Source organism: Bos mutus, chromosome 5 (assembly GCF_027580195.1).
Source record: "Bos mutus isolate GX-2022 chromosome 5, NWIPB_WYAK_1.1, whole genome shotgun sequence".
NCBI lineage: Eukaryota > Metazoa > Chordata > Mammalia > Artiodactyla > Bovidae > Bos > Bos mutus.
This window is the reverse complement of record NC_091621.1, coordinates 904,987-931,825: the sequence shown is the minus strand read 5'-3', so window position 1 is coordinate 931,825 and position 26,839 is coordinate 904,987. Positions and strand designations below refer to the sequence as shown.

General features: G+C 45.4%; 1 protein-coding gene across 1 annotated transcript in view; it reads left to right on the top strand.

Moving 5' to 3' along the window:
• The first annotated feature begins 370 nt into the window (after positions 1 to 370).
• The window catches only part of ISX (intestine specific homeobox), a 148,561-nt gene continuing 122,092 nt past the window's right edge, over positions 371 to 26,839 (top strand). The window contains 5 exon segments of the mRNA XM_070371852.1: positions 371 to 563; positions 10,260 to 10,411; positions 12,688 to 12,804; positions 14,047 to 14,220; positions 14,222 to 14,319. Of these exon segments, the coding sequence (XP_070227953.1) occupies positions 371 to 563; positions 10,260 to 10,411; positions 12,688 to 12,804; positions 14,047 to 14,220; positions 14,222 to 14,319 (734 nt within the window).

Sequence of the window (26,839 nt, the reverse complement as noted above, 5' to 3'; positions counted from 1 at the left end):
GGACTGTGAAAGTGACCACCTCGGAAAAGACCCATCACAGTAGGACTGAATTCAGTTTAGCAATGGCGATTCCTTTGATGTTGAGTCAACGAGGGCTCTAAGCCCATGGGCACAGGCACAGCCCCTTCCAGCTTTCCCAATGGGACCAGCATCCTTGATCCCAAGGTGTTTTGAGGTGACCCACAGATGTACCCATGGAGACATAACCGTGCTGGATAATCCAACGTGAGAATCTCTGTTCACCTCTGCTCACCCTCTTGTCCAGGAGTTTCAGGAAAGCAAGGACCCCTCCCTCCACGGGCATTGGCCCCTCTGCCCCCTCGCAGCTGCCCACAGAGGGTGCCAAGGCAGGCTCTGATCTCCACGGGAGATGGAGAGGAAGAGCTTGGGGTGCTATGAGGCCCCAAAGAAGCGGGGCCTGTCCTTCTCCATTGAGGACATCTTAAAGAGGCCAGCTGAGAGGAGTGATGTGGTCAAGCCGGAAGGGGCAAGTGGACAGGGCACCAGGCAGGCAACAGCTGCAGATTTCGGGCCAGAGAGACCCCAACAGGACCAGCCCAAAGGTAAGTGTCTTCTTGCCAATTCTTACCCACTCCTGGGTCTGCAAGCCCCAGCTGGGCTCAGGCAGAGAAAAAGCTGCTCTGTATCAACAGAAGAGAAGACTCCAAAATTCAGAGAGATGTCGGGTACTGGGCCAGTAGCCTTAAATACCTTTCTACCTAGCCCAGAAATGGAGCTGTTCTAATTCAGTCACCAAGGCCCAGTTCACTGCAGGACGCAGGGATCTGGGGCTTGTTCCTATAACCAGGCCGTAGCTGAGAATGCCGGTGACCATTTATTTATTCTGTGGTCGGCACCATCCTGGAGGCTGTGCATGTCTCTAACTTGAGCAGAAAAGTATAATTATCATAAACTTGACTGATGAGAAACTCATCTGTGAAAGAGAAGAGGCGGGTGGTGCCCCCAGGTCACACAGCCGCAGAGCAGAGGACCCGAGACCCAGCTGCCCGAACACCTGCTTAGGCTGTCGTGTTCTTTCCCTTCATAAGCAGAGTTCGGCCTGCACGGCCTCTAGTGGCTGAAGCTCTGCCCCAAATCTGCCCACCCTGATCACACCCTAGGCCAGTGACCTCCCCAGGATTTACCCCCAAATAACAATGACCAGATCCCAGGCCCCTCCTTGAGGGCCAGCTTGAGGAGGGGACAGAGGAGGGAACATACATGTTCCTAGGATTCAGGCAACCGCGGTCAGTCTCAGCTCTCCCCCGGCCTGCCCGTTTCCACTCTGGCCTCAGCTTCATCTCCAGTGAGACAGCTGAGTGAAGGAGAAAATGAAGCTAGTGATGTCTTGGGGGTCCACTGGAGTCTGACCGGCGATGAGCCTGGAGTGTCCACAAGAGTGTCCTGGTCCTCTCTCCTTTCTAAAGCTTTAATCCAAGGAAAGGCTTCCCTGGCAGCTCAGTGGTAAATAATACGCCTGCCAATGCAGGAGATGCTTGTTTGATCCCTGGGTCAGTAAGATCCCCTGTAGGAGGAAATGGCAACCCACTCCAATATTCTTGCCTGTGAAATCTCATGGGCAGAGGAGCCTGGCGGACTACAGTCTATGGGGTCACAAAGAGTCGGACGTGACTGGGTGACTAAACAACAGCAATCCAAGGGAAAGAAACTCAGGGAAGCCATGATGCCTTCTCCTCCCAAACACGGAGCCCCACTCCCTCCCCCAGGTAGAGTCTCCTAAGAGGGGGTTGGTGCTCACTGGTAGTGAGCCAAGGGAAAGAGTCTGCAGGGGGTGGGGGGTCATGTGTCCCCAGAGAGCTAGTGGGTTTCCTAGTAGCTGACCTTTTCAATAGGAAAGGGTCCCAGCTTAATTGTCAGAAGTTCATTAATACCTTCCAGTGAATTGAATGAGCAATGAGCATTCACAGGAACCATTCTACTGAGGGTCTGACCTGAGTGTCTCTTGCTGCAGCTACGTAAAATCTATGCCCATCCTCTCTGCTGCAGAGGAAGAGAGAGAGAGATCTTATTTCCTTTCCCAGAGCAGTTTCCCTTCCCCTAGCCCAACACTGGCTGTTGACAAAAAGGAGGCCAGTCATGCTAAACCTCCGCTGAAGCTGCTGGCATGTTCCAGGTCAGCTAGACCCAGAGGAGACACCCTGTAAGTGCTTGGGAAAACAGCAGTCATAAGATTGGACTGGGCTCTCACAGCAATGTGATGGCCATTGTTTCCATCCATTTGTCACAGTTGTGAGCCCCAGCTTAGAGCTGGTGAAACCAAGAAGAGAAGATAAATCACCTGCAAAAACCACACGAGTAGGTCACATTAGAATTGAACCCCAGTTGCCTGAGATCATCCACTCTAGATTATTTCTGAACGTGGCTAAAATCCATCCATCTCCCTGCTAGGCTGGAATTCAGCGTGTCTACTTTTTTGGCCACACCACATAGCATTAAGGATCCTACTTACCCAACCAGGGATCAAACCCATGCCCCTTACAGTGGAAGCGCAGAGTCCTAGCCACTGGACAGCCAGGGAAGTCTCAGGAATTCAATGTTTCTAAAGAGACTCATGAGGGTCCCCCTGGAGGTTTTCAAAATGACTTTGAAGGTGAGGAAGACAAAGATTATTTATGTCAATAGTCCTGTAATGATTTCTACACTAACCTTCTATTTATGATGCATGATACCAGTTACCCATTTATGGTCATGATATGAGGTTTTCTTTTAATATATATGCATTTATTTAGGGCTTCCCAGGTGGTGCTAGTGGTAAAGAACCTGCCTGCCAATACAGGAGATATGAGAGATGTGAGTTTGATCCCTGGGTAGGGAAGATCCCTGAAGAAGAAAATGGCAACGCCCTCCAATATTCTTACCTGGAGAATCCCTTGGTCAGAGGAGCCTGGCAGGCTACAGTCCGTGGGGTCACAAAAGAGTCGGACATGACTGAGCGGCTACACAACAACTGTCCTAGCTAAAAAGCAGACAAGGTGTAAATGAATGGGTATGTTTATGTTCCAATAAAATTTTATTTACAGTATGGGCAGAATGCCAGGTCTGGCCTCAGGCTGTAGTTCATCAACCCCTAAAGCTATTGGCATGACATTCAAAGTCCTTCACAGACCAGCCCTGCGGGTCCCCAGATTCATCCCCCATCATGGCCTGCCTGCCCTCACCCTCCAGGCACATGGAGCATCTCTCTCACTTCCAGTCTTTCAAGCCCTTTTATGTCTCCAAACTTTGCCCTTTAAAACCCTCATGGGGTGGGAGGTGGGAGGGGGGTTCAGGATGGGGAACACATGTATACCCGTGGCAGACTCATGTCAATGTATGGCAAAACCAATACAATATTGTAAAGTAATTAGCCTCAAATTAAAATAAATTAAAAAAAACAAACCCTCGCTCTTTCCCCTTCTTCCTCCCTTTCCTCTTCCTTCCCTCATCCCCTCCATCTACATGAGCTTCCTTTAGCTGCTGTGCCAATTACCACAAACTGAATGGCTTAAAACAACAGAAACTTATCATCTTAGAGTTTCAGAACCAGAAGTCCAAAACCAAGGTGTTGGTAGGGTTAATTCTTTCCAGAGGCCCCAAGGGAAAGCCTACTCAGTGCCTTTGTCCCACTGTCCCAGCTCCTCGTGGCTGCCAACAATCCATGATGTGCCTGTAGACACATCATCCCACACTCTGACTCCATCGTCATTTGGCCTTGACCTCAGGCTCTATGTGGTATCCCCCTCTCCTTTATCTCATCAGGACACATGTCATTGGACATAGAACCTACCCTAAATCCAGGAGAGTCGCATCTCAAGATCCTTGGCCTAATCGTACCTGCAAAGACCTTATCTCCATATAAGGTCACCTTCACAGGTACCAGGTGTTAGAACTGAGATGTTTCTTCCTGAGGGGAAGACAATTCAATCCGCTCCATCTTTCCTCACTTCTTCATCCCCCTCATTTTCCTCATTCCCCCGCCTTCCTTGTCCCCTTCCCCTTTCTTCTCTCTTTCCCCCTTCCCTCCTTCCTCATCCTCTCCTCCCCACCGACGCTGCCTAGGACTAAAGACAGTGGACCTTCTGCTCTGCTCTGGGCCCTAGGAGAGGAAGCCCTGACTCAGGGGCCATCTTCTTGCTGTTCCTCTTCTTCTCTCACACTGTTCCATGCTCGGATGATGGGTTTTTATAAGTCTTCATAGATCATTTTTGGTCTCCATATGTAGAACTCTCAAAGTTTCCTTTTTCAGTTTTTAAATCCCTACTGTGTTCCTACAGAGTGTTTACTTCCCCAGATATGCCTTGTAGTGGAGCTTTCCTGGTGGCTCAGATGGTAAAGAATCCACCTGCAATGCAGGAGACCTGAGTTCGATCCCAACCCCTGGATCGGGCATGGCAACCCACTCCAGTATTCTTGCCTGGAGAATCCCCATGGACAGAGGAGCCTGGCAGGCTATAGTCCATGGGGTCACAAAGACCATAGGATCATGGACACGACTGAGTGACTAAGCACATATGCCTTGTAAGGTGGTAGTTGGTCATCATTTTTTTGGCTAGAAGTGGCTCTTCTCCCTCTTACAAGACCAAGGACTTCGGCTACCTCTAATCTGGGCACTCTGCAGGTTTGCATTTAGGTTGGCCTTCTGTGTGTATTTTCACAGACATAAGCATTAGCTGACTTCCTCCTCAGTCCTTGGCAGGAAGGAAAACTAAACATGAGCTCTCCCATTGAATAGAAACAAGTTCTGTGGCTCTTTCCAGGTCACATCAGGGAACCTCCCCCAGTGTTACTAGCTGGTGTCATGTCTGGTCCCCTGCTTTGTCACAAGTATAAAATGGAAAGGAACAAGGGCAGGCTCCCTTTGGAGCCCTCCAGCAGGCTGAGGACACCTTCTAGACAGGACAGGTGGCTTGCAGAGAGGCACCTCCCAGGGCAGAATATACCAGCCTTTTCCCCCCATAGTGGTCCTGGACTTCTACGATTGCCTGTGCCTGCAGCATGCAAGGCACCCTCCTTGGCTTGGCATTCAAGGCTTTTCACTCTCCCCTTTAACAGTGTCATCTGCTTTCTCCCCAGTCCTCACTTCCATGGGTGTGGGAGCCTGGATCTTCTTCCAACCGCTGCTTTAGGATGACAAGGACAAGGCTCATTTCAGGAGTCTTAGCCCAGCTGCAAAGCCCCTGGGGCCTCTAGCTGAGCGGCCAAGGCCAATTAGCAGACCGCAGAGAAGGAGCAATCAAGGGAGGGAGCCAAGCACAAAGAAACATCAGTTTATAATTAGGTGGCCTAATCACCTGTGTAAATTGTGTATTTCTTATGATCAATGTGCTAAACGGCTCAGGTTTAATTAAGTTCTGCTGACTCAGTCTCTTTGAAGACCCAGTGAAGTGTGATCACAGCTCAAGCAATTAATAACCTGAGAGGAGCAACTTGAGAGAGGTGGCAGTTCCCTGCCTCCTTCATCTCCCCTCTTCCCACCCTCCCCTGAGTGTCCTTGAATGGGGTTCCACACCCGCATTGTCTTCTCTGACCCAGGGCTGGAAACTCCCAGCCCTTTTCCACAATTAAGAATCATCCTGTGTGATGGGCATTCCACCCATGAACTGGTTCTTCCAGCTTCCTGTTTAATGAGGTTCCTTCTGGTTCCAAAATACTATGTTTGTTCAGTGTCCTGTGTTCTGCCTTCTTCTCTTTTCCATAATTCGTTTATGCTGTTCTTCCTGCCCTCACCAGCTTCCTCTCTCTTACCACCTACTATGGTCTATAACCCAAGCATCAGGCTTGCTGGCTCCCCTCCCTCCTTTCCTAAAGCAGCTCTAGCATTTGATGGGAAAACTGAAGTGTCAGCCTTCACCCTTCCTGAGCCAACCACTCAGCTTCTGCTCTTCCCCATCCCTGCTTCCCTGTGGACCACAAGCAGGTCACTCTGCTCTGAGTTACTGCCTGGAGCTCCAGGGCAACATCCTCTCCACTGGTCATCCTTTTCTCCAGGCACCAGCAATGAGATGGGTGTGGGCCAGCCTTCCCTTTCTCTTACTTTTCCTGTAATTCCAGTTTTCCCAACACCATCAAATTCGGCTCTATGACCAATGGATACCCATTTTCCTAGAGATATGTGGCAATCAGAGGAAAGTGCAACACAAGGAGAAACTTAAAGTGAGGCCCAGGATATGACTTTTTCCAGAAACCAATGGGAAAACCTATAAGGGAGCCCCATCCAATAGAACTTTCTCTGATGATGGAAATGTTTTCTATCTATGCTCTCCAATATGGTAGCCACTAGCCACATGTGGTTGACCTATAACTAGTGTGGCTAAAGAACTATATTTTTTATTTGATTTGATTTGATTTAAATAGCCATAGGCAGATAGTGGGTACCATATGAACAATGCAGATCTAAAGAGTTGAATTTCTAATAAGGTCCAGCCTTGATCCTATCCTTATTTCCCTGATGTCAGGTTCAAGTCTATCTGTCTCCCAAAACTGCTCTTCTGGTTGGGTGTCACTAGTCATATTTCAGGGACCCCCACTCACTGGGACCCCCTCCCCCATCCGTTTCAAATACAGAGAAGGCTATGGCACCCCACTCCAGTACTCTTGCCTGGAAAGTCCCATGGACAGAGGAGCCTGGTGGGCTGCAGCCCATGGGGTCGCACAGAGTCAGACACGACTGAGCGACTTCACTTTCACCTTTCACTTTCCTGCATTGAAGAAGGAAACGGCAACCCATTCCAGTGTTCTTGCCTGGAGAATCCCAGGGACGGGGGAGCCTGGTGGGCTGCTGTCTATGGGGTCGCACAGAGTCGGACACGACTGAAGTGACTTAGCAGCAGCAGCAGTTTCAAATAACATCCCAAGAAGGGTTGTATAGAGATAACCAGTGTTGACTACTGACACCCCAAGAACCCATGCTCAGTCTTGGGAGAAGGGCTTTGGCCCTTGAATGCTTCAGGCTGGTCCACGTGGGGCTCAGCCTCCATCTCGCCAACCATGTATATTTTAGACAACCCTCTTTCTTTACAGGAGAAGTCACTACATCTGTTGGACACACACATATACAGCCTGTCACCATGATTGAGAGATCATCATCTCTCAAGAATAAACATTTATCCTGAGGATGTTTAGTTCAAAGTTAATGAGAATAAATATTTTTCTAACTGGCTCATAACTGACAGGCAGCCCGTCTCCGCAAAGTCAACAATCACATTATTTTGCTGAGGAGGGCTCAGATCCTTTTCTTACAACCTTATCTCCAGGTTATGTCCTTCTGATCCTCTAGGAAATAAGGGGAAGCTGTATTTGTCTTGTTAGCTGCTTCCCTAGTTACACAAATGGAAACTGGAGATAATTATTTTATTAAGGAGTCTATACTTAGTCATGGACACTTGTTTGCCTAAGTTTCCTTCTGGGGAAAAAGCAAGAGATGGTTTATTTTTGCTAATTTCTTAATAACTTTTTAAAATATGTATTTACTTAGCATTCTGACTTCTTAGTTGGAGCATGTGGGATCTAGTTCCCTGACCAGGGGCCGAACCCAGCCCCCTATATTGGGAGCACAAAGTCTTAGTCACTAGAACACTAAGGAAGACCCTATTTTTGTTATAATTTACAGTCTGTTTCTAATCCTCTGTTCTCCATGTTGCTTACTTTCCGGTATTCCAGCTCTACACCATACCTTTTTGGTTCAGTATCCTCTATTCCAAAGTTCTATATTCTTAGAAGAATCCCAGATGCATGTTATCCTGAACCTCTGTTTGCCCATCCAACCTGAAATCTTCCATTCTGTGAATTTTTTGGCAATTTTCTATAAAACTGCACTGTATCATTACAATTGTCTAAAACATTGACCTTGTGAATGAATGAATGAGACACTGTCAGCACAGCTTGTTCATTTTTGTACTCCTGCAGACAGGCCCTCTGTGCCTAGCACAAAAGACATTCAGTACAGTCTCGGCAATGGATTCATACCTTCCATTTCTGTCTACACCAATTCTAGTTGGGTTTGGCTCTACCAACTTAAATGCACCACCAGCTCTAAATATAGAATAAATCTCTCTTTTTTTAATTAAAAAGTACAGTGGACTTGAGGAGGGAAAGGGAGATAGAAAAGGTAAGAGATCAGATCATATCAGCTGGTTCACAATCCAACAGCTTCCTCCAAGGGGTAAATATGTTTGAAATCTCACTGTCCACAACCCCCAAGAAGCTTCCAAGAGTCAGGAAAATGAATAAAATTACTTTGAGAGGATAAAAAAAATGGACTAATAACAATGAGGGGTAGTTGGGAGGGGTGAGACAAGTGGCTCAATGGGTAGAGTGGCTGGACCTAGAGTCTGTCATAGAGAATGAAGTAAGTCAGAAAGGGAAAAACAAATATCATGTATTAATGTGTGTGTGTGTGTATGGTATCTAGAAAAGTGGTACAGATGAACCTATTTGCAGGGCACGAATAGGGACACAGACATAGGGAACAAACATATGGACACAGTGGGGTGGAGAGAGTGAACTGAATTGGGAGAATAGCACTGACATAAGTACACTGGTGGTTTAGTCTCTAAGTTGTGTCCAACTCTTGTGATCCCATAGACTGTAGCCCCCCAGGCTCCTCTGTGCTTTACAGGCAAGAATACTGGACTGGCTTGCTATTTCCTTCCCCAGACATCAGTACACTACCATGTATAAAAGAGATAGCTTGTAGAAACCTGCAGTATAGCACAGGGAGCTCAGCTCACTGCACTGTGATGACCTAGAGGGGTGAGATGGTAGAAGTTTAAGAGGGAAGGGGAAATATGTATACATATAGCTATTTCTCCAATGATTTGGCCACTCGATGTGAAGAGCTGACTCACTGGAAAAGACCCTGATGCTGGGAAAGAATGAAGGCAAAAGGAGAAGGAGGTGGCAGAGAATGGGATGGTTAGATAGCATCACCAACTTAATGGGCAAGAATCTGAGCAAACTCCCGGAGATAGTGGAGGACAGAGAAACCTCATGTGCTGCAGTCCATGCAGGCGCAATGAGTCAGACACATCATAGCAACTGAACAACAACAGAGCTGATTCACTTTGTTGTACAACAGAAACTAACATAACATTGTAAAGCAATTATACTCCAATAAAAAATAGATTAAATAAAATCAGAGATTTAAAAAAAAGGGCAGACTATGGAAGGCACTTGTCAATTCTTAGAAATGCAGGAGTAACTCAGCCAGAAGTGTTATCCTCAGCAGAAATCTCTCCTTCATCCATCTACCTTTTGCCCAGCCAACTGGGCCCCAGGCAAGGCTGAGGCCAGGTCCTTCAAGCCTCCACCTGAAGAGAAAGAGAACTGCAGAGTGCCAGGGTGGATTTGGCCTTTGTGATTTGATCATTCAACCCCTCTCCACTCCTCCATTCTACAAATCGGGATACTGGGGCCCAGAGAGTAAATAAAATATGGCCCAAGCAAGGACCAGGGTCCTGGAGCCTCAACTCATGCTCAGTGCCCCTCTCACCACCTCCTTGCTTCCTGAGATGGGCTGCTTCTCAGTCCCGTTTCCCCATACCCCCTCAATCCAGTGACCTCTGCCACCCCCATCGTGTGTGTGTTAGTATTCTTGTGCCTGAGGGAGAAGGGCCTTAAGTAGCAAGTGAAAGATCACTATGACTGTTGAGATGGAGACTGTGGAAGAAAGGAAAAAGCTTTTTTTCTCCTCTTGCACTAGGTCCCACCTATGATGTAGCATCCCTGAGTGGGCCTGAGACTGGACAGGTGGCTGGAAACAGGCTGTCAGGGGCTGACTGCTGAGGTTTTTCTGTAAAGGACTAGATGGTAATTATTTTAGATTTTGCAGTCTCTGTTTCAGCAACACAACTCTGCCATTATAGCACAAAAACAGCCATAGACAATACATAAACCCATGTGTCAGGCTGTGTTTCAATAAAACTTTATTTCTAAAAACAGACAGTGGGCCGGATGTGACCCCCAGGCTGTGGTTTGCCATTCCTTGTTACAGACAAGGGAAATTTGCTTGAAGGCATCTGAGCAGCAGAAAGGACGATCAAAGAAGTTTCTAGAAGGTCATTTTGGCCACACTGTCCAGAATGGATAGAGGGAGTCAACCTAGGGGGAGGGTTTCTAGGAGAGAGAACATTGTAAAAGTCCAAGCCTAAGAAGCCAGAGGCCAAGTAGTGGCAACATTGGTTTAATGGGTACAACAAGGCAGCACAAAAGCTTCACTGAGACGAAGGTCACTAACCTAGCTTGGACCCTCCTCCCTCCAGAGGGGAAGAAGGGTAAGCGGAGGCTCCGAACCACCTTCACCACAGAGCAGCTGCAGGAGCTGGAGAAGATCTTCCACTTCACTCACTATCCTGACATCCACGTCCGCAACCAGCTGGCAGCCAGGATCAACCTCCCGGAAGCACGTGTGCAGGTACAACCATCCCCACCCTCAACCCCCCTCCTCAATGCCCTTGGAGGCATGGGTGAGACCCCAGGTATCCTGCACCCTCTGGGACTGCCCCATCTGAAATTTTCCATTGGCTTTATCCCATGAATACAGTTATTTTGTCCAAATATCATTTTCCAGGAAATGAGGTCACCATAGTTATAAGATAGATGCTTTCTCTCCTTGGAGAATAGATGTGGAGGGGGTTTTATGATGATTGCCATTGGCATCTGCTCCACTCCCTTCTTCTCCACTTTCCTGTAGTTTCAAAGCATTATTCACCACGCAGCCTCAAAATAGGTCTTGACAATCTAGACTAGGGCTCAACAGACTTCTTCTGTAACGGACAAGGTGCTAATTATGTTAGGCTTTGTGAGGCCATATGGTCACTGTCATAACTATTCAGTTCTGCCCTTGTAGCACAAAAATAGCTATAGTTTACAACATACAAACAAATGAGCATGTTCCAATAAATGTTACTGATGAGCACTAAAATTTGAATTTTGTGTCATTTGCATGTCACCAAATTTAGATTCTTTTTCCCAACCACTTAAAAATGTGTAAACCATACGTAGCACAAGGGCTGTACAAAAACAGGTGGGAAGCCAGAGTTAACCTGAGGTTAACTCTGCCAATCTCTGACTTGGAACTCATAGGTATCACTTTGGCAGCAGCACAGAGAAGTGGCAAAGACCCTCCATGGTCAGAGACCTAATCTGTAATCTGTCATTTCTTCCCCCCACCTGAGTGTCTAGGCTTCCTCTGTGGTTAGATATACAGTAGTCCCTCACCAGTGGTATGTCCAACTCTCTTTGCACATCCCCAGTTCTGCAAGTATTGCTCTAGCAAATCCAAAACCAATTGTTACATATTTTCACTCTCTCTAAAACAGTTTTCTAAATCACTCTGCATTTTTTTTAACAAATATGATGGGGGAACTATACTCAACATCTTTTTTTATAACTTAATTTTTAATGAATAAAAAAATCTTTGAAAAACAAGAATACAATTTTTATTTTATATTAGGGTATATTTGATTTATAATGTTGTGTTAGTTTCAGGTATACAACAAAGTGATTTAGTTACACATTACATAGATCTATTCTTTTTTTATTTTTTTTATTATTATTTTTTTTTCAGTTTACAATATTGTATTGGTTTTGCCATACATCAACATGGACCTATTCTTTTTCAGATTCTTATCCCATATAAGGTTATCACAGAGTACTGAGCAGAGTTCCCTGTGATATACAGTAGGTCTTTGCTATCTATTTTATATACAATAGTGTGTATATGTTAATCCCAATCTCCTACTTTATCTCTTCTCCTCTCCACCTTTCAATATCTTGTAATAACCTATAACAGAAGAGAATGTTAAAAAGGAATACATATATTTGTAAGTATACATAAAACTGAATCACTTTGCTGTACGTCTGAAACTAACACAACATTGTAAATCAATTATATTTCAATACTTTCTTGAAATATACAATGGACTTATTAAATTCAAAATCTTCACCAGGGTCCACATCAATATTCCACCCTTCATTTCACCCAAGCCTACTTATCGTCTGGTCAAGGCCCACCCCTGTGTGGACTTCTCCCCTTTTACTTCCCATTTGAAATCAGTCACCAACTAGGTGGGTAGCATCTACATCTAGTGTAAAGCCCAGAATTCAGCAGCTGTCTCAGCAGAATGATCAAGTACAAATGGCCATGTGTCACAGTCAGGGTGCCCATGAATACAGGCAACCCTCAACAGTGGATACCAGAGGGCCCACTGGGGTTGCAAACAGGTGGCCCACCAGCAGGCAAGAGCCCATGGATGGGTTTTCACTGATCTGCATGGTTTTTAAATCTCAGAGCTTTCACAAAAAAATCAAGATTTCTGCCTTAGAAGTTGGATGAAGCTGCAGCGCTGGCCTCAAATTTCCACATGGTGGCTATTGGCTGAGGCTGAGACGCTGCCCCCTTCAGCCTCTGTTCACCCCGCGGACCCCACCACTCCCAGTTGTAAGGCACCCTGCTGGTTCACACTCCCTCCTATGAGCCCCCCAGCCCCTGTAGGCATGGAAGGTTGTGACCTCGGATCCTCTCTCCCAAGGCAGATCAGATCCAAAGAAATCGTGGCTGCCGTTGACCTTTACAAACTGTAAAGGGATGGTCCCTTGGAAGGTGCAGTCATCATGTATTTTAAGGAGAGGAACTGGATGGAGAAAAGCCCCTTTGCTTATCTCCATCCTCTCTCACCTTCATCTCAGATCTGGTTCCAGAATCAGCGAGCCAAGTGGCGGAAGCAGGAGAAGACAAACAGCCTTGGGGCTTTGCAACTGCCGAGTGAGGCCGGCTTGGTCCCATCCACAAACCCGGACGTGGCCGTGAGTGGCTGGGGGCGGGGTCACTGTCTGGGACCATCTTATCCAGATTGGAACACCTCGGGGGCTCTGTTCACTGTTCAGTTTAGTTCAGTTCAGTTCAGTCAAACAGTAGAGTCCAGCTCTTTGCGACCCCATGGACTGCAATACGCCAGGCTTCCCTGTCCATCACGAACTCCCGGAGCTTACTCAAACTCCCCTGTAAACACTGGAAATTTTTTTAGAAAAAGAGTGGGCATGGATGCCTGGGAAACCTGCTAGAAGTCTCTGCCTCTGTCCCCGTGTCCTCATCCACTGAATGACCATCACAGTCCTCTCCCTCTTCCAGGGACTGACTTGTATTACTTGTGTAAAACGTCCTAGTTTATGGAGCAGGGTCACAGAGTAAAGGGCGTTGTGTGGGAATGGAGCCCATTGGCTCCGGAGTCAGGCTGCCAAGACCGAGATTCGAATCGCAGCTCTGCCCTAAGCAGTATGTGACCTGGAAGAGTCATTGTGCCCCTCAGAGGACAGTCATAGATTTGATGAGGATGAAATGACCAAGTCTTGAAGAATGTCTGCCACACAGGAAGTGGTCGCTAAAAATTAAACATTCATCGAGTCAACAAATTTGGAGTGTGTACCAGATGCTAGTCCTGGATTCAGATCCAGTCCTGAACATTCACTGGAAGGACTGATGTTGAAGCTGAAACTCCAATATTTTGGCCACCTGATGCGAGGAACTGACTCATTTGAAAATACCCTGATGTGGGGAAAGATTGAAGGTGGAAGGAGAAGGGGACTACAGAGGATGAGATGGTTGGATGGCATCACAAACTCAATGGACATGAGTTTGAGTAAACTCTGGGAGTTGGTGCAGTCCATGGGGTCACAAAGAGTCGGACATGACTGAGCAACTGAACTGAACAGAGGTGAGACAGCAGTGCACAAAATAGACAGTCCTGTGGTTAACAATTTGTACAAACCCACAATGACTCTATGAGGCAGGATTTTTAATTTATCCATTTTTGCTGATGCAGAAACTGGACTCTGAGAAGCAAAGTGACTTTTCCGAGACAAACAGTTGCTGTAAATGCTGGAATGAGGACCAGATTTCCTGGCCCCCCTGGGCAAGCACTTCTTCCCAGGTTGGTCTCCCTATCCACCCCAAGCTGCCAGAGAGTCACTGGGAAAGGCTGGAAAGTCGAGGGACAGTGTGGAGTAAAACTTAAAGCTGACCTCTCTCCTGGCCTTTCCTTCTGACAGGGCCCCATGCTGCCACCCCCTGCACAGCCCAGGCTGCTTCCTCTCACCAGGTGCTGTCCACGAGCTCAAGCCTGGCTCCCCACCCAGATTGCCCTCCTCCCATGCCACCCATGGGAGACACAGCCTCTGCCGGGCCCTCTCATCATCCAGCAGACCTGCATTCCTACATTCTGCTTTGTTCCCACCTCCGCACCCCAGAGGAGGCAGCATCTGTACCACCTCCATAACACAGACTGGACATCCTCTCCTGAGTGGAGCCTCTCTCCTCTCCAGGTGAAAACAGGTGGTGGGAAAGTGACCAGGTCTCTGGGGGAGTCAATCTCATGATTCAGAGATGACCCACAGTTCAGGAAGCCACCCTGAGCATGTCCTTCAGCAGGTTGCTTCAGATTCAGCAGCAAGGTGACCGGTAAAGGAAGCTCTCCTCTCTCCTGGCCAATGTGGCCCTCCTGCTTCAGACAACAGACGCTATATGAGGTCTCAGGATGAGCCCTGGAAGGAAGAGGTTGCACTCTTGCCCCTGTGCTTCCTTTATGTGGTTGTGTGACCTCCAGTCAGTCGCTCGCCCCTCTGGACTTCATCTGTAACACAGGCAGTTGCACAAGATGACTCCTGAGCACCCTTCTGGCCCTTACCTTGGTGAGATGAACCATGATGAGAACAGAAGCACAGAGAAGGCCAAGGACAGGTTGTTTGTTCATTCACTCATAAGACACTTATTAAGTACCTACTGAGTGCTTCATAAATGGAACTGGATGTTGGCGTGAACAACTGAGGCTCTACCCACAAGAACTCAGTGCAGGATGACCAAAAGGGTAATGCTGACCTTCCCCTGCAGGCAGAACATTCGCTCAATGACCTTGCAAGAGGCCCACGACTAACACATTCTGTTCGGCATTGATATGAATGTTCTAAAGAGGAAGAGAAATACAGAAACATTTCTTTAAAACTTTAAACAGAATTTAGTGTCTTTGGTTATTCTGCCGAGCTATGGAGGGATGTTGTCATTTCTAGTTTGGAGGAAGGGAAAGATAGTAAGCTCTTGTCACAGTTCATCTTCCCAGGACCTTGCAAGGGGTCCAGTTAGAAAGCCAGCCTCACTCTATGCTGAAAAGCCTAAGGAAGAGGGAGAGAAGGAGAAAGAGAAATTGATTTTTTTTAATATAAGGAATTAGCTTTCACAGTTATGGAAGCTGAAAAGTCCCATGAGCAGCAGTTGGCCAATTGAAAATGGAGACCCAGGAGAGCAGAGGGTATCGGCTTCAGTGTGAGACTGAAGGCAGAAGCTCCATGTCCCAGCTCAAAGACAATCAGGCAGAGAGAGCAAATTCTTCCTTCCCCCACAGTTTTGTTCTATTCAGCCCTCAATGGATTGGAGGGGGAGGGCCATCTGCTTTACTCAGTCTACTGATCACAGTGTTCATCTCATCCAGGAACACCTTCACAGACATACCCAGAATAATGTGAAGCTGAATATCTAGTTACCCTGCGGGCCAATCATGTTGACACACAAAATTAACCATCCCAGGCTCCATCCCCTTTCCTAGGCACATATCCTCCCTCCAAGCATAAGGGGTTCAGGTGACCAGAATGCCTCAGCTTCAGTACAGATGTGAATGTTGGTTTTAGGGGGCCACCTCTTCCACTCTAGGTGTTCCTTTTCCCCCAAGAACTATTTTCTTCTCTTTACCTTATATCTGTGGGGCAAATGAATCACTTTAGCACTCTTACCAGCTGTGAAAATTTGGGCAAGAGACACATTACCAGGACTTCCCTGGTGGTCTAGTGGCTAAGACTCCAAGCTCCCAATTCATGGGGACTGGGTTCAATCCCTAGTCAGGAACTAGATTTCACACGCCACAACTAAAGATCCCTCATGCTGCCAACGAAGATCAAAGATCCTGCGTGCCGCAGCTAAGACCTGGTGCAACCAAATGAAAAAAAAAGAGAGAGAAAGAGAGAAACACATTCCCTATGTGTTCCTTGGAGAGCAAGTTTCTTGTCTCTGACGGTTTCTCTATTACATGAGTTCATAAGCATGTGCATGTGCATACTCAGTTCAGTCACTCAGTCGTGTCCGACTCTTTGCGACCCCATGAACTGCAGCACACCAGGCCTCCCTCTCCATCACCAACTCCCGGAGTCTACTCAAACTCATGTCCATTGAGTCAGTGATACCATCCAACCATCTCATTCTCTGTCGTCCCCTTCTCCTCCTGCCCTCAATCTTTCCCAACATCAGGGTCTTTTCCAATGAGTCAACTCTTTGCATGAGGTGGCCAAAGTACTGGAGTTTCAGCTTTAGCATCAGGCCTCCCAATGAACACCCAGGACTGGTTTCCTTTAGAATGGACTGGTTGGATCTCCTTGCAGTCCAAGGGACTCTCAAGAGTCTTCTCCAACACCACAGTGCAAAAGCATCAATTCTTTGGCGCTCAGCTTTCTTCACAGTCCAAGTCTCACATCCATACATGACCGCTGGAAAAACCATAGCCTTGACTAGATGGACCTTTGTTGGCAAAGTAATGTCTCTGCTTTTTAATATGCTGTCTAGGTTGATCATAACTTTCCTTCCAAGGAGTAAGCGTCTTTTAATTTTATGGCTGCGATCACCATCTGCAGTGATTTTGGAGCCCCAAAAAATAAAGTCTGACACTGTTTCCACTGTTTGCCCATCTATTTCCCATGTCACCCTGCTTATTTAAATTATATGCAGAGTACATCATGAGAAACGCTGGGCTGGAAGAAGTACAAGCTGGAATCAAGATTGCTGGGAGAACTATCAGTAACCTCAGATATGCAGATGACACCACCCTTATGGCAGAAAGTGAAGAAGAACTAAAGAGCCTATCGATGAAAGTGAAAGAGGAGAGTGTGCATGCTCAGCTGTATCCAACTCTTTGCAACCCCACAGACTGCAGCCTGCTAGGCTCCTCTGTCCATAGGATTCTCCAGGCAAGAATCCTAGAGTCGGTTGCCATTTCCTACTCCAGGGGATCTTCCCAACACAGGGATCAAACTCCTGTCTCTTGTGTCTCCTGCAGTGTCAGGGTATTCTTTACCACTGAGTCACGAGGGAAGTCCAAATAAAATAATACATTGTGGTAGGTGGTAAGCACAGGTATTAAGAAAAAAGTCATTGTACCAACTCTCCCTTCTATCTCCTTCAACTTCTGATCTTGACCAGCTATATTCATCCCAGACTATCCCAGGAGTTCTTAAACCAGTTTGCAGGAAGTCAAGGAACTCTGAAAACAGTAAGCAAGATTGTGTGTGTGTGTTTATTTTTCCCAGGCAAAACATTCATTGTTTTCATCAGCTTTTCAAAGAGGTTTCAGCTAACAACAATAACAATAAAGATTTCCTGTTACACATATCTGAGTCAGACCCAATAGGATCCTTTTCTAGCTGTGTGGACTAGAGGCATGAGAGAAATGAAAGGGTCATTTTTTTAAAGGTACTGAAACCTCATATTTCAGATTGAGACTTGAACTCATTCTCTTTTAATTGAAAGCACATACCTGGTCTCAGGACTTATTGAATCTCAAGTTCTTTATGTCTCAGCACAGAAAGAATGCAGTGAGAGGCAAAGTGATAGGTAAGAAGTGGATTTATTTAGAGAGACACACACTCTGCAGACAGAATGCAGTCCATCTCAAAAGGTGAGACTGGCCCTGGGAGAAACACACTCTACAGACAGAGTGTGGGTCACCTAAGAAGGCAAGAGACCCCAAAATATGGGGTGGTTAGTCTTAATGGTGGAAGGGGGGGAGGAGGGCTTCCCAGGTGGTGGTAGTGGTAAACTGCCTGAGACGTAAGAGATGCTGGTTAGTTTCCTGGGTCAGGAAGATCCCCTGGAGAGTGGCTTGGCAACTGTTAGGTAGTTAGAATAGGAATACAGGAGTCCAAAATGGCAGTGGCTAAAAGACAAGGAAGGGAAAAGCCTGAGAAAATAGAACAAAGGAAGGTCAAAGGAAGGTCCAAGGACCAGAGTGAGGACATCAGGTAGAACAAACAGCACTCCTGGCTAGCCCAATTTACATAGGGAAGGCCCACGGGGGAGGAAAAAACATAAAAAGAGGAGCCAAAGGGCCAGGGCTCTTTCTTCTCTTCGCGTCTTTGGGTCGGCATGCCCTCACACCTCAAGGATGTATTTTCCTGCTATTTTCTAAATAAAACTGAGCTGTAACATGGATCTGTAACACTGATCTGAGAGCTATAACACAGTCTGTTCAAGAACTGAGAGCTATAACATGGTCTGTGACACACCGAGGGCTTTAATATCCATCGCTTCAAATTTGTGTTTAGATGAAATAGAACCAAGGAGATTATACTCACCTGACAGCAACCTACTAGAGTACTAGGGTCACAAAGACTCTAACATGACTGAAGCGACTGAGCACACACAGCTTAATGGGCTGGGTCATTTCATAGGCTAGTGAGTGGGAGGATTATTCCAACTATTTTGGAGAAAAGTGAAAGTGTTAGTAGCTCAGTCATGTCCGACTTTTTACAATCCCATGAACTGTAGTCCCACCCGGTTCCTCTGTCCATGGAATTCTCCAGGCAAGAATCGTGGAGTGGGTTGACATTCCCTTTTCCAGAGGATCTTCCCGACCCAGGGATCAAATGCGGGTCTCCCACATTTTCAAGCAGGAAAAGGGATTTCCAGGAATTGGGCCACTGCCCACTTTTTGACCTTTTATGGTAGGCCTTGGAACTGTCATGGCTCTGCTAGGTGTGTCATTCAACCTGTGTTAATGTATTGTGTGTGTGTGTGTGTGTGTGTGTGTTTAGTCGCTCAGTTATGTCTGACTCTTTGTGACACCATGGACTGTAGCCCACCAGGCTCCTCTGTCCATGGAATTCTCTAGCCAAGAATACTGGGGTGGGTTGCCATTCCCTTCTCCAGGGAATCCTCCCAACCCAGAGATCGAACACTGGTCTCCCTCATTGCAGGCAGATTCTTTACTGTCTGAGCCACCACAATGAGCATATAATGAGTCTCAAGTTCTACTGGAAGTCGAATCTTCAACTACCTTGGACCTTGTTAGTTCTAACCAATTCTGTCTCGTATCTTCAAGAGCTATGTCATTCGTTTAAAGGTTCTGCCCTGCCCCTCTTCCCTCCTGTTTCAGTTCAGTTCAGTTCACTCAGTCGTGTCTGACTCTTTGTGAACCCATGGACTGCAGCATGCCAGGCCTCCCTGTCCATCACCAACCCCCGAAGTTTACTCAAACTCATATCCATTTAGTTGGTGATGCCATCCAACCATCTCATCCTCTGCCATCCCCTTCTCTTCCTGCCTTCAATCTTTCCCCACATCAGGGTCTTTTCAAATGAGTCAGTTCTTCGCATTAGGTGGCCAAAATATTGGAGTTTCAGCTTCAACATCAGCCTGTACAATGAACATTCAGGACTGATTTCCTTTAGGATGGACTGGTTGAATCTCCTTGCTGTCGAAGGGACTCTCAAGAGTCCTCTCCAACACCACAGTTCAAAAGCATCAATTCTTCAGTGCTCAGCTTTCTTTATAGTCCAACTCTCACATCCATACACGACTACTGGAAAAACCATAGCCTTGACTAGACAGCCTGTTTCAGTAAGATCATATAAATATAAAATGAACAAGTGCTAACTCACTTTATCTAACTCACTAATTAATGGGGAACAAGTAACACATCAGAACAGTTCAAAGGAGAACTCAAAGAACAGACATGGAGCAGAGGCAATCAGGAATGCTGAAATGCATTACAAATAGAGACCAAAAGGTTCAATGGTCATATGGAAGTAATCAATAGCATCTCAACAGGACACAATTCATTTTCATTTCTATGGACAAGAATCATTTGCATTAGTACTAACTTTTTATCAATTTAATGAGTGGAAAAATAGCTCACAAAGGATGGAATGGCCTGAAATTCTACGAGTGTGCTAGACAAAGCAACCTAATGCCCATTTCAAAGTCTTTCACAGTTTTTCCTGACCTGAAGTTGCTTAATCTCTCTGAGTATATCAGGACCTGCCTCAGAAGTTAGCTGTGAGATTATATTAGATCATATAGGAAGTTTTTTGTACTTGTAAAACACTGTGAAGCTAGGAAATGATTATTTATTGCCTTTCGAATTCCTCTAAGGACTTCCCTGGTGGTCCACGGGTTAGGACTTTGCCTTCCAATGCAAGGGGTGCAGACTTGATCCCTGACTGGGGAGCTAAGATCCCACATGCTTCCTGGCCAAAAAAGCCAAAACATAAAACAGAATCAGTATTGTAACTAATTCAGCAAAGGCTTTAAAATTAGTCCACATCAAAAAAAAAAAAAAAAAAAGAAAACTTTAAACAAAGAAAAAAACTCCTCTAGAACTCAAACTTAAAAGTCCACATATAGAAAGTGTTTAGAAATACAGTGCATGCTAACTTCAATCTTATCCAACTCTTCGTGACCCGCCAGGCTCCTCTGTCCATGGGATGTTCCAGGCAAGAATACTGGAGTGAGTTGCCATGCCCTCCTTCAGGGGATCTTCCCAACCCAGGGATCGAACCCCTGTCTCTGAAGTCTCCTGCATTGGCAGGTGGGTTATTTACCACTAGCGCTACCTGGGAAGCCCAGAAATACAGTAACACTTCTTTAATGTTCATTGACCTTTTTTGGTTCAATTTTTCAAAAGCCTGAACAAGCCACAGAGAATGGGCAAAGAGCAGAAATAAAAGATTCACAGAAAAAAACATACAAATAGATACTAAACATATGAATGTAGTCTCAACATCATCCATCATTTTAAAATGTAAGTAAAACAGTAATAAAATACATTTTTTTTACCTTTCAGGCTGGCAAATATTTCAAAGTGTTCGTGAAGGCTTGATGAAAGTCACCCTTATATATAATGAAGTATGAATTGGTAAATTATTTTGGATGGTAACTTGACAACTACTAACATCCTAAATGTACATATCTTTGACTCAGTAAATTTTTTGTAAGAATTCATTTGATAAATTCACATAGATAAAAATACTGAGGCTCTAGTGCTTTGGTCACCTGGTGCAAAGAGCCAACTCGGTTGAAAAGACTTTGAGGCTGGGAAAGATCAAAGGCAAAAGGAGAAGCAGGCAGCAGAGGATGAGATGGTTAGATAGCATCACTGATTCAACGGATGTGGATTTAAGCAAACTCCAGGAGATAGAGAAGGACAGGGGAGCCTGGTGCGCTGCAGTCCATGGAGTCTTAAGAGTCTGACATGACTTAGCAACTGAACAACAACAAATAAATATGGTCTACAAGAATGTTCACCAAGGCTTTGTGACAGATACCTCTGGAAACCACGAAAATAAGACACTGGTTGAGCCAATTAATTATAGCATATTCACCCAACTGTTAAAAATAATGAGAGACTGAAATATACCTCATGGGAAATTGTCATTAGACACATCATTAAATGGAAAAGACACGTTTCAGTGCAATATTATGGTCTCATTTGAGTGAGAAAAATATCAAAATAGCCTGATAAATAAACACCATCAAAATGTGATGCTTTCTGCACACATTAGTTGCTCCATAACAAATCTCACCAAAACATCAATGCTTGAAGTAATGACGTCTTTGGCTCACAACCCAGGATTGACCAGGCCCTTGGTCTGTCCGGGGCTAACTTGGCTGATCTTGGCTGGGCTTCATCAGGTGTCTGTGGTCAGCTGGTCAGTTGGTGGCTGCTGAGGGATCTCAAGTAGCCTCACTCACAGACTGGCCTGGGTTTGGCAGGCTGTTGGCATAGGGCACGGCCACCCACTCCAGTATTCTTGCCTGGAGAATCCCCATGGACAGAGGAGCCTGGTAGCCCATAGTCCATAAGTTAACAAAGAGTTGGACACGACTGAAGCGACTTATCATGCATGCATGCATAGCTGAGGTCACAGGGTTACTGGGTCACAGGAGGCTTCCTAGTGGAATAGCCACAGGATTCCAAAAGCACAAAAGCAGAGTGTGCAAGGGCTCTTGAGGCTTGGCCTGAGAATTCACTTGTCACTTCTGCTACATCCATTGGTCAAAGCAAGTCAAAGTCAGCCTAGACTCAAGGTGTGGGAAGAGCTGTGAAGTGTGTGGCCACATTTACCATCCACCATAACACCCAAGATGCTTGCTTCTGGAAGAAAGCAAACCTAGACAGCATGTCAAAAAGCAGAGACATCACTTTGCCAACAAAGATCCATACAGTCAAAGCTATGGTTTTTCCAGTAGTTATGTACAGCTGTGAGAGTTGGGCCATAAAGAAGGCTGAGCATCAAAGAATTGATGCTTTCAAACTGTAGTGTTGGAGAAGACTCTTGAGAGTCCCTTGGAAAGCAAGGAGATCAAACCATTCAATCCTAAAGGAAATCAACCCTGAATATTCATTGGAAGAACTAATGCTGAAGATGAAGCTCTAACACGTTGGCCACCTGATGTGAAGAGTCGACTCATTGGAAAAGACCTTGGTGCTGGGAACGATTGAAGGCAAGAGGAGAAGGGGATGACAGACTATGAGATGGTTGGATGGCATCACCAACTCAATAGATGTGCATTTGAGCAAACTCCAGGAGATGGTGAAGGACAGGGACGTCTCGTGTGCTGCACTCAATGGGGTCACAAAGAGTCAGACAAGACTCAGCAACTGAACAACAACATAACACCCAAATGAATATCTCATCTCAACTTCTTCCTTAATTTCTCCTGACACCTCTACTTGACTGTCTAACGATCATCTCAAACCTAACATGTCTAAAAACAAATTCTATTCATGCTCTAGCCCAAACCTGTCTCTTCCTCAGCCTTCTTCCTCTCAGCACAGGGCAATGCCTTTCTTCTCGTTGTTCACACTCAGATCCTTACAAATACATATAGCGCTTTTGATGACTATCTTTTCTTTATAAATAGATGTATTTACATATATATATATATATATATGTAGCCACATGGCTTGCAGAATCTTAGTTACCTGACCAGAACTGAAACTGGCAGTGTAAGTTCAGAGTCCTAACCACTGGACAGTTAAGAAATTCCATATATATATATATATATATATATATATATATAAATATATATATATAATATATATTAAAAATATGTGTCTAGGGACTTCTCTGGTAATTCAATGGCTAAGACATCACATTCCCAATGCAGGGGGCCTGAGTTTGATCCCTGGTCAGGGAACTAGATCCCACATGCTGAAACTAAGATCTGACACCACCAAATAAATATTTTTAAAATATGTATATATATTTAGTTTTTATTGGAGCATATGGTTGACTTGCAATGCTGTGTTACTTTCAGGTGTATTTGTCTAATAACTCTGTTTTCTCATGAAGTAGCAAACCCAGCATTCAACTGTTCCTCCTCTATGCCAGCCTGGGTCACCTTGGTCATCTCCCCAGTGTCTCCCTGTGGTGACCTCGCCCCACCTGTGCTCTATTCTTCACTCCACAGCCAGCGAGATGCTGGAGAATGTGAGTCAGATCATGACTCAGGCCCTCAAGCTCTTCTCTGCCTCACGTGGAATCAAGTCAAAGTCCTTCTCGTGGCCACAGGGAGGTTTTCTGTGGCACCCATCATTTTCCGCATTGCTCCCTGCTCCAGTCTTGCCAGTCCCATACCAGTTGCTGCTCCACCATGCTGAATACACTCCTGCCCCAGGGCTTTTGCACCTCTGCTCACTGCCTGAAAAATCCTTTTCTAGCTATTTTTCTGACTGACTCCCTCACTCCCACCAGGTCTCCACTCAAATAGTACTCAGACAGCCATCCTCAGGCCATCGTATCTAAGACAGCACACACATACACTCCTTGTCATCCCCCACCCCTTACTCCATTTCTTAATTTTTATACTTCGTATCAATACCTGACATATTATGCATTTACTTATTTACTGTCTCTCTCCCAACAGTAGAATGAAAGTTGCATGAGGTCGGGGATGTCATGTGATTTGCCTCTTGAGAAATTTGTATGCAGGTCAAGAAGCAACAGTTAGAACTGGACATGGAACAACAGACTGGTTCCAAATAGGAAAAGGAGTTCGTCAAGGCTGTATATTGTCACCCCGTTTATTTAACTTATATGCAGAGTACATCATGAGAAACTCTGGACTGGAAGAAACACAAGCTGGAATCAAGATTGCCAGGAGAAATATCAATAACCTCAGATATGCAGATGACACCACCCTTATGGCAGAAAGTGAAGAGGAACTAAAAAGCCTCTTGATGAAAGTGAAAGTGGAGAGTGAACAAGTTGGCTTAAAGCTCAACATTCAGAAAACGAAGATCATGGCATCCCGTCCCATCACTTCATGGGAAATAGATGGGGAAACAGTGGAAACAGTGTCAGACTTTATTTTTCTGGGCTCCAAAATCACTACAGATCGTGACTGCAGCCATGAAATTAAAAGATGCTTACTCCTTGGAAGGAAAGTTATGACCAACCTAGATAGCATATTCAAAAGCAGAGACATTACTTTGCCAACAAAGGTCCATCTAGTCAAGGCTATGGTTTTTCCTGTGGTCACGTATGGATGTGAGAGTTGGACTGTGAAGAAGGCTGAGCGCCGAAGAATTGATGCTTTTGAACTGTGGTGTTGGAGAAGACTGTTGAGAGTCCCTTGGACTGCAAGGAGATCCAACCAGTCCATTCTGAAGGAGATCAGCCCTGGGATTTCTTTGGAAGGAATGATGCTAAAGCTGAAACTCCAGTACTTTGGCCACCTCATGTGAAGAGTTGACTCATTGGAAAAGACTCTGATGCTGGGAGGGATTGGGGGCAAGAGGAGAAGTGGACGACAGAGGATGAGATGGCTGGATGGCATCACTGACTCGATGGACGTGAGTCTGAGTGAACTCCGGTGTTGGTGATGGACAGGGAGGCCTGGCATGCTGTGATTCATGGGGTTGCAAAGAGTTGGACACGACTGAGCGACTGATCTGATCTGATCTGATCTGATATTCCCAAAACGGTGAACAAAATCAGGCCTGGCACATAGTAGACACTTAATATTTGTTACATGGGTGTGCACACACACATCTCTATATGTCTAGAATGTTCCTAGACAAATCCAAAAAAAAAAAAAAAAAAAAACAGCAATTATTTCTAAAGAGTGGACTAATGTGATGGAGAGAGGAATGTTTGTTTTCCTGCTGCCTGGTGTTGTTTGAATTTTTGTGCCCTAAGAATATAATTTTATAAATTAAATGTTAACAAATAACAGGACAATGGATGTTCTTTCTCACTTCTTTTGTGCTTTACAGTTTGACCTCTTGCTATCAAAGAAAATATTTTTCCTGCCTCTTCTGGTGCTGGAGGGGTCCCCTGTTGGGACAGGGGGTCACCCAAGAAGCCATGGCTGAGAATCACAAGACGAGGATGGAGGGCTGGAAAGCAGCCTCTGGGGGTGGGGAGGGCAGACTCAGGCACAAGGGGAGGTGAACAGAGAGATCTGGGACAAAAAGCAATGGAGATCTATTCACAGAAATAAATAAATAACACAGAGCAGGCAGGCAGGCCTGGAATCTGAGAAGAGAAGGTGGGGTCACCCGTGGAACAACCTACTCCATGGTGCATGATCGTGAGCAACTTAATTCAAGAAAGGGAATTTCTCTGTACTTCATTTCTTCATCTATAAAGTGAGAGAGCTAAAATCAAGGATCTCAGCTATCCCTTCTCCCAGCAGCCCTCCTATAATGACAAAATCACAATGGAAATGAACCTTGAAGAGTTGGCTGAGACAAAAGAAAACTTCACTTTGAATAATATAAAATATAAAGATTACATATGTATGAGATTTATTAGTTTTATCTGTATAAATATAGAGACCAAAAAACCAAACAGGAAAGTGTATGAAGAAAGAGAGGTGGCTTAACAATAGCCCGTGAGAAAAAGACTTAGCAGATTTATTCAAAGTGAGCTTAGTGGAAGTTAGCAGTGTGTTGCAGCACTGGAATGAGTTAAGGGAGCCTTTGGCTGCATGAAGTACAAAGTGCAGAATGAGGGAGGGGATACTTCTCTATAATCCAACAACAGCAGGAGTGATGCAGTCCTTTCTCCATGCTTCTTTTTAAAACTGAAGAGTAGACAAACTGGACTCTGTTCAGAAGAGATGACCTGTAGAAAGATCAGGCTGATACCATCTAAGCCTCCATCAGCTTCCACCTCACTAAGAGTGGAACAACCGTCCACTGTGGGACTCCTGATATAAAGCACACAAAGCCACCTGTGAATTGTTCTTCTGCTTTAAAAAAATATTGAACTTGACTCCAATCATGTTCTAGAAGACAGAAGAATAAATTAAATACCAGGAAGTAGCAGTTAGTCATATTAAGAATATGGGACGGTAGAGGTGGTGCTGGTTTAGTTGCTCAGTCGTGTGTGACTCTCTGTGCATGGGATTCTCCAGGCAAGAATACTGGAATGGGTTGTCATTCCCTTCTCCAGGGGATCTTTCTGACCCAGGGATGGAACCCAGGTCTCCTACACTGCAGGCGGATTCTTTACCATCTGAGTCATCTGGGAAGCCCCAAATATACTATAGGAAACATTTTTTTGGATCCCTATTTTTTTAAATGAGAAAATCTCAAATATAATCAAGGAACTCTGAACATGAGTAATAGAGGATATCAAAACTGTTAATTGTCAAAGTAATATGGTCAGGTTTTTTACTGTCCCTTTTTGTTAGTGAGGCATACTAAAATCTTTTGAACTAAAAGACATAATGTTTGAGATTTGCTCTAAACTACTAGGAAACCTGACTGGCAAAACATTCATCGTTTCTGAGACTTAT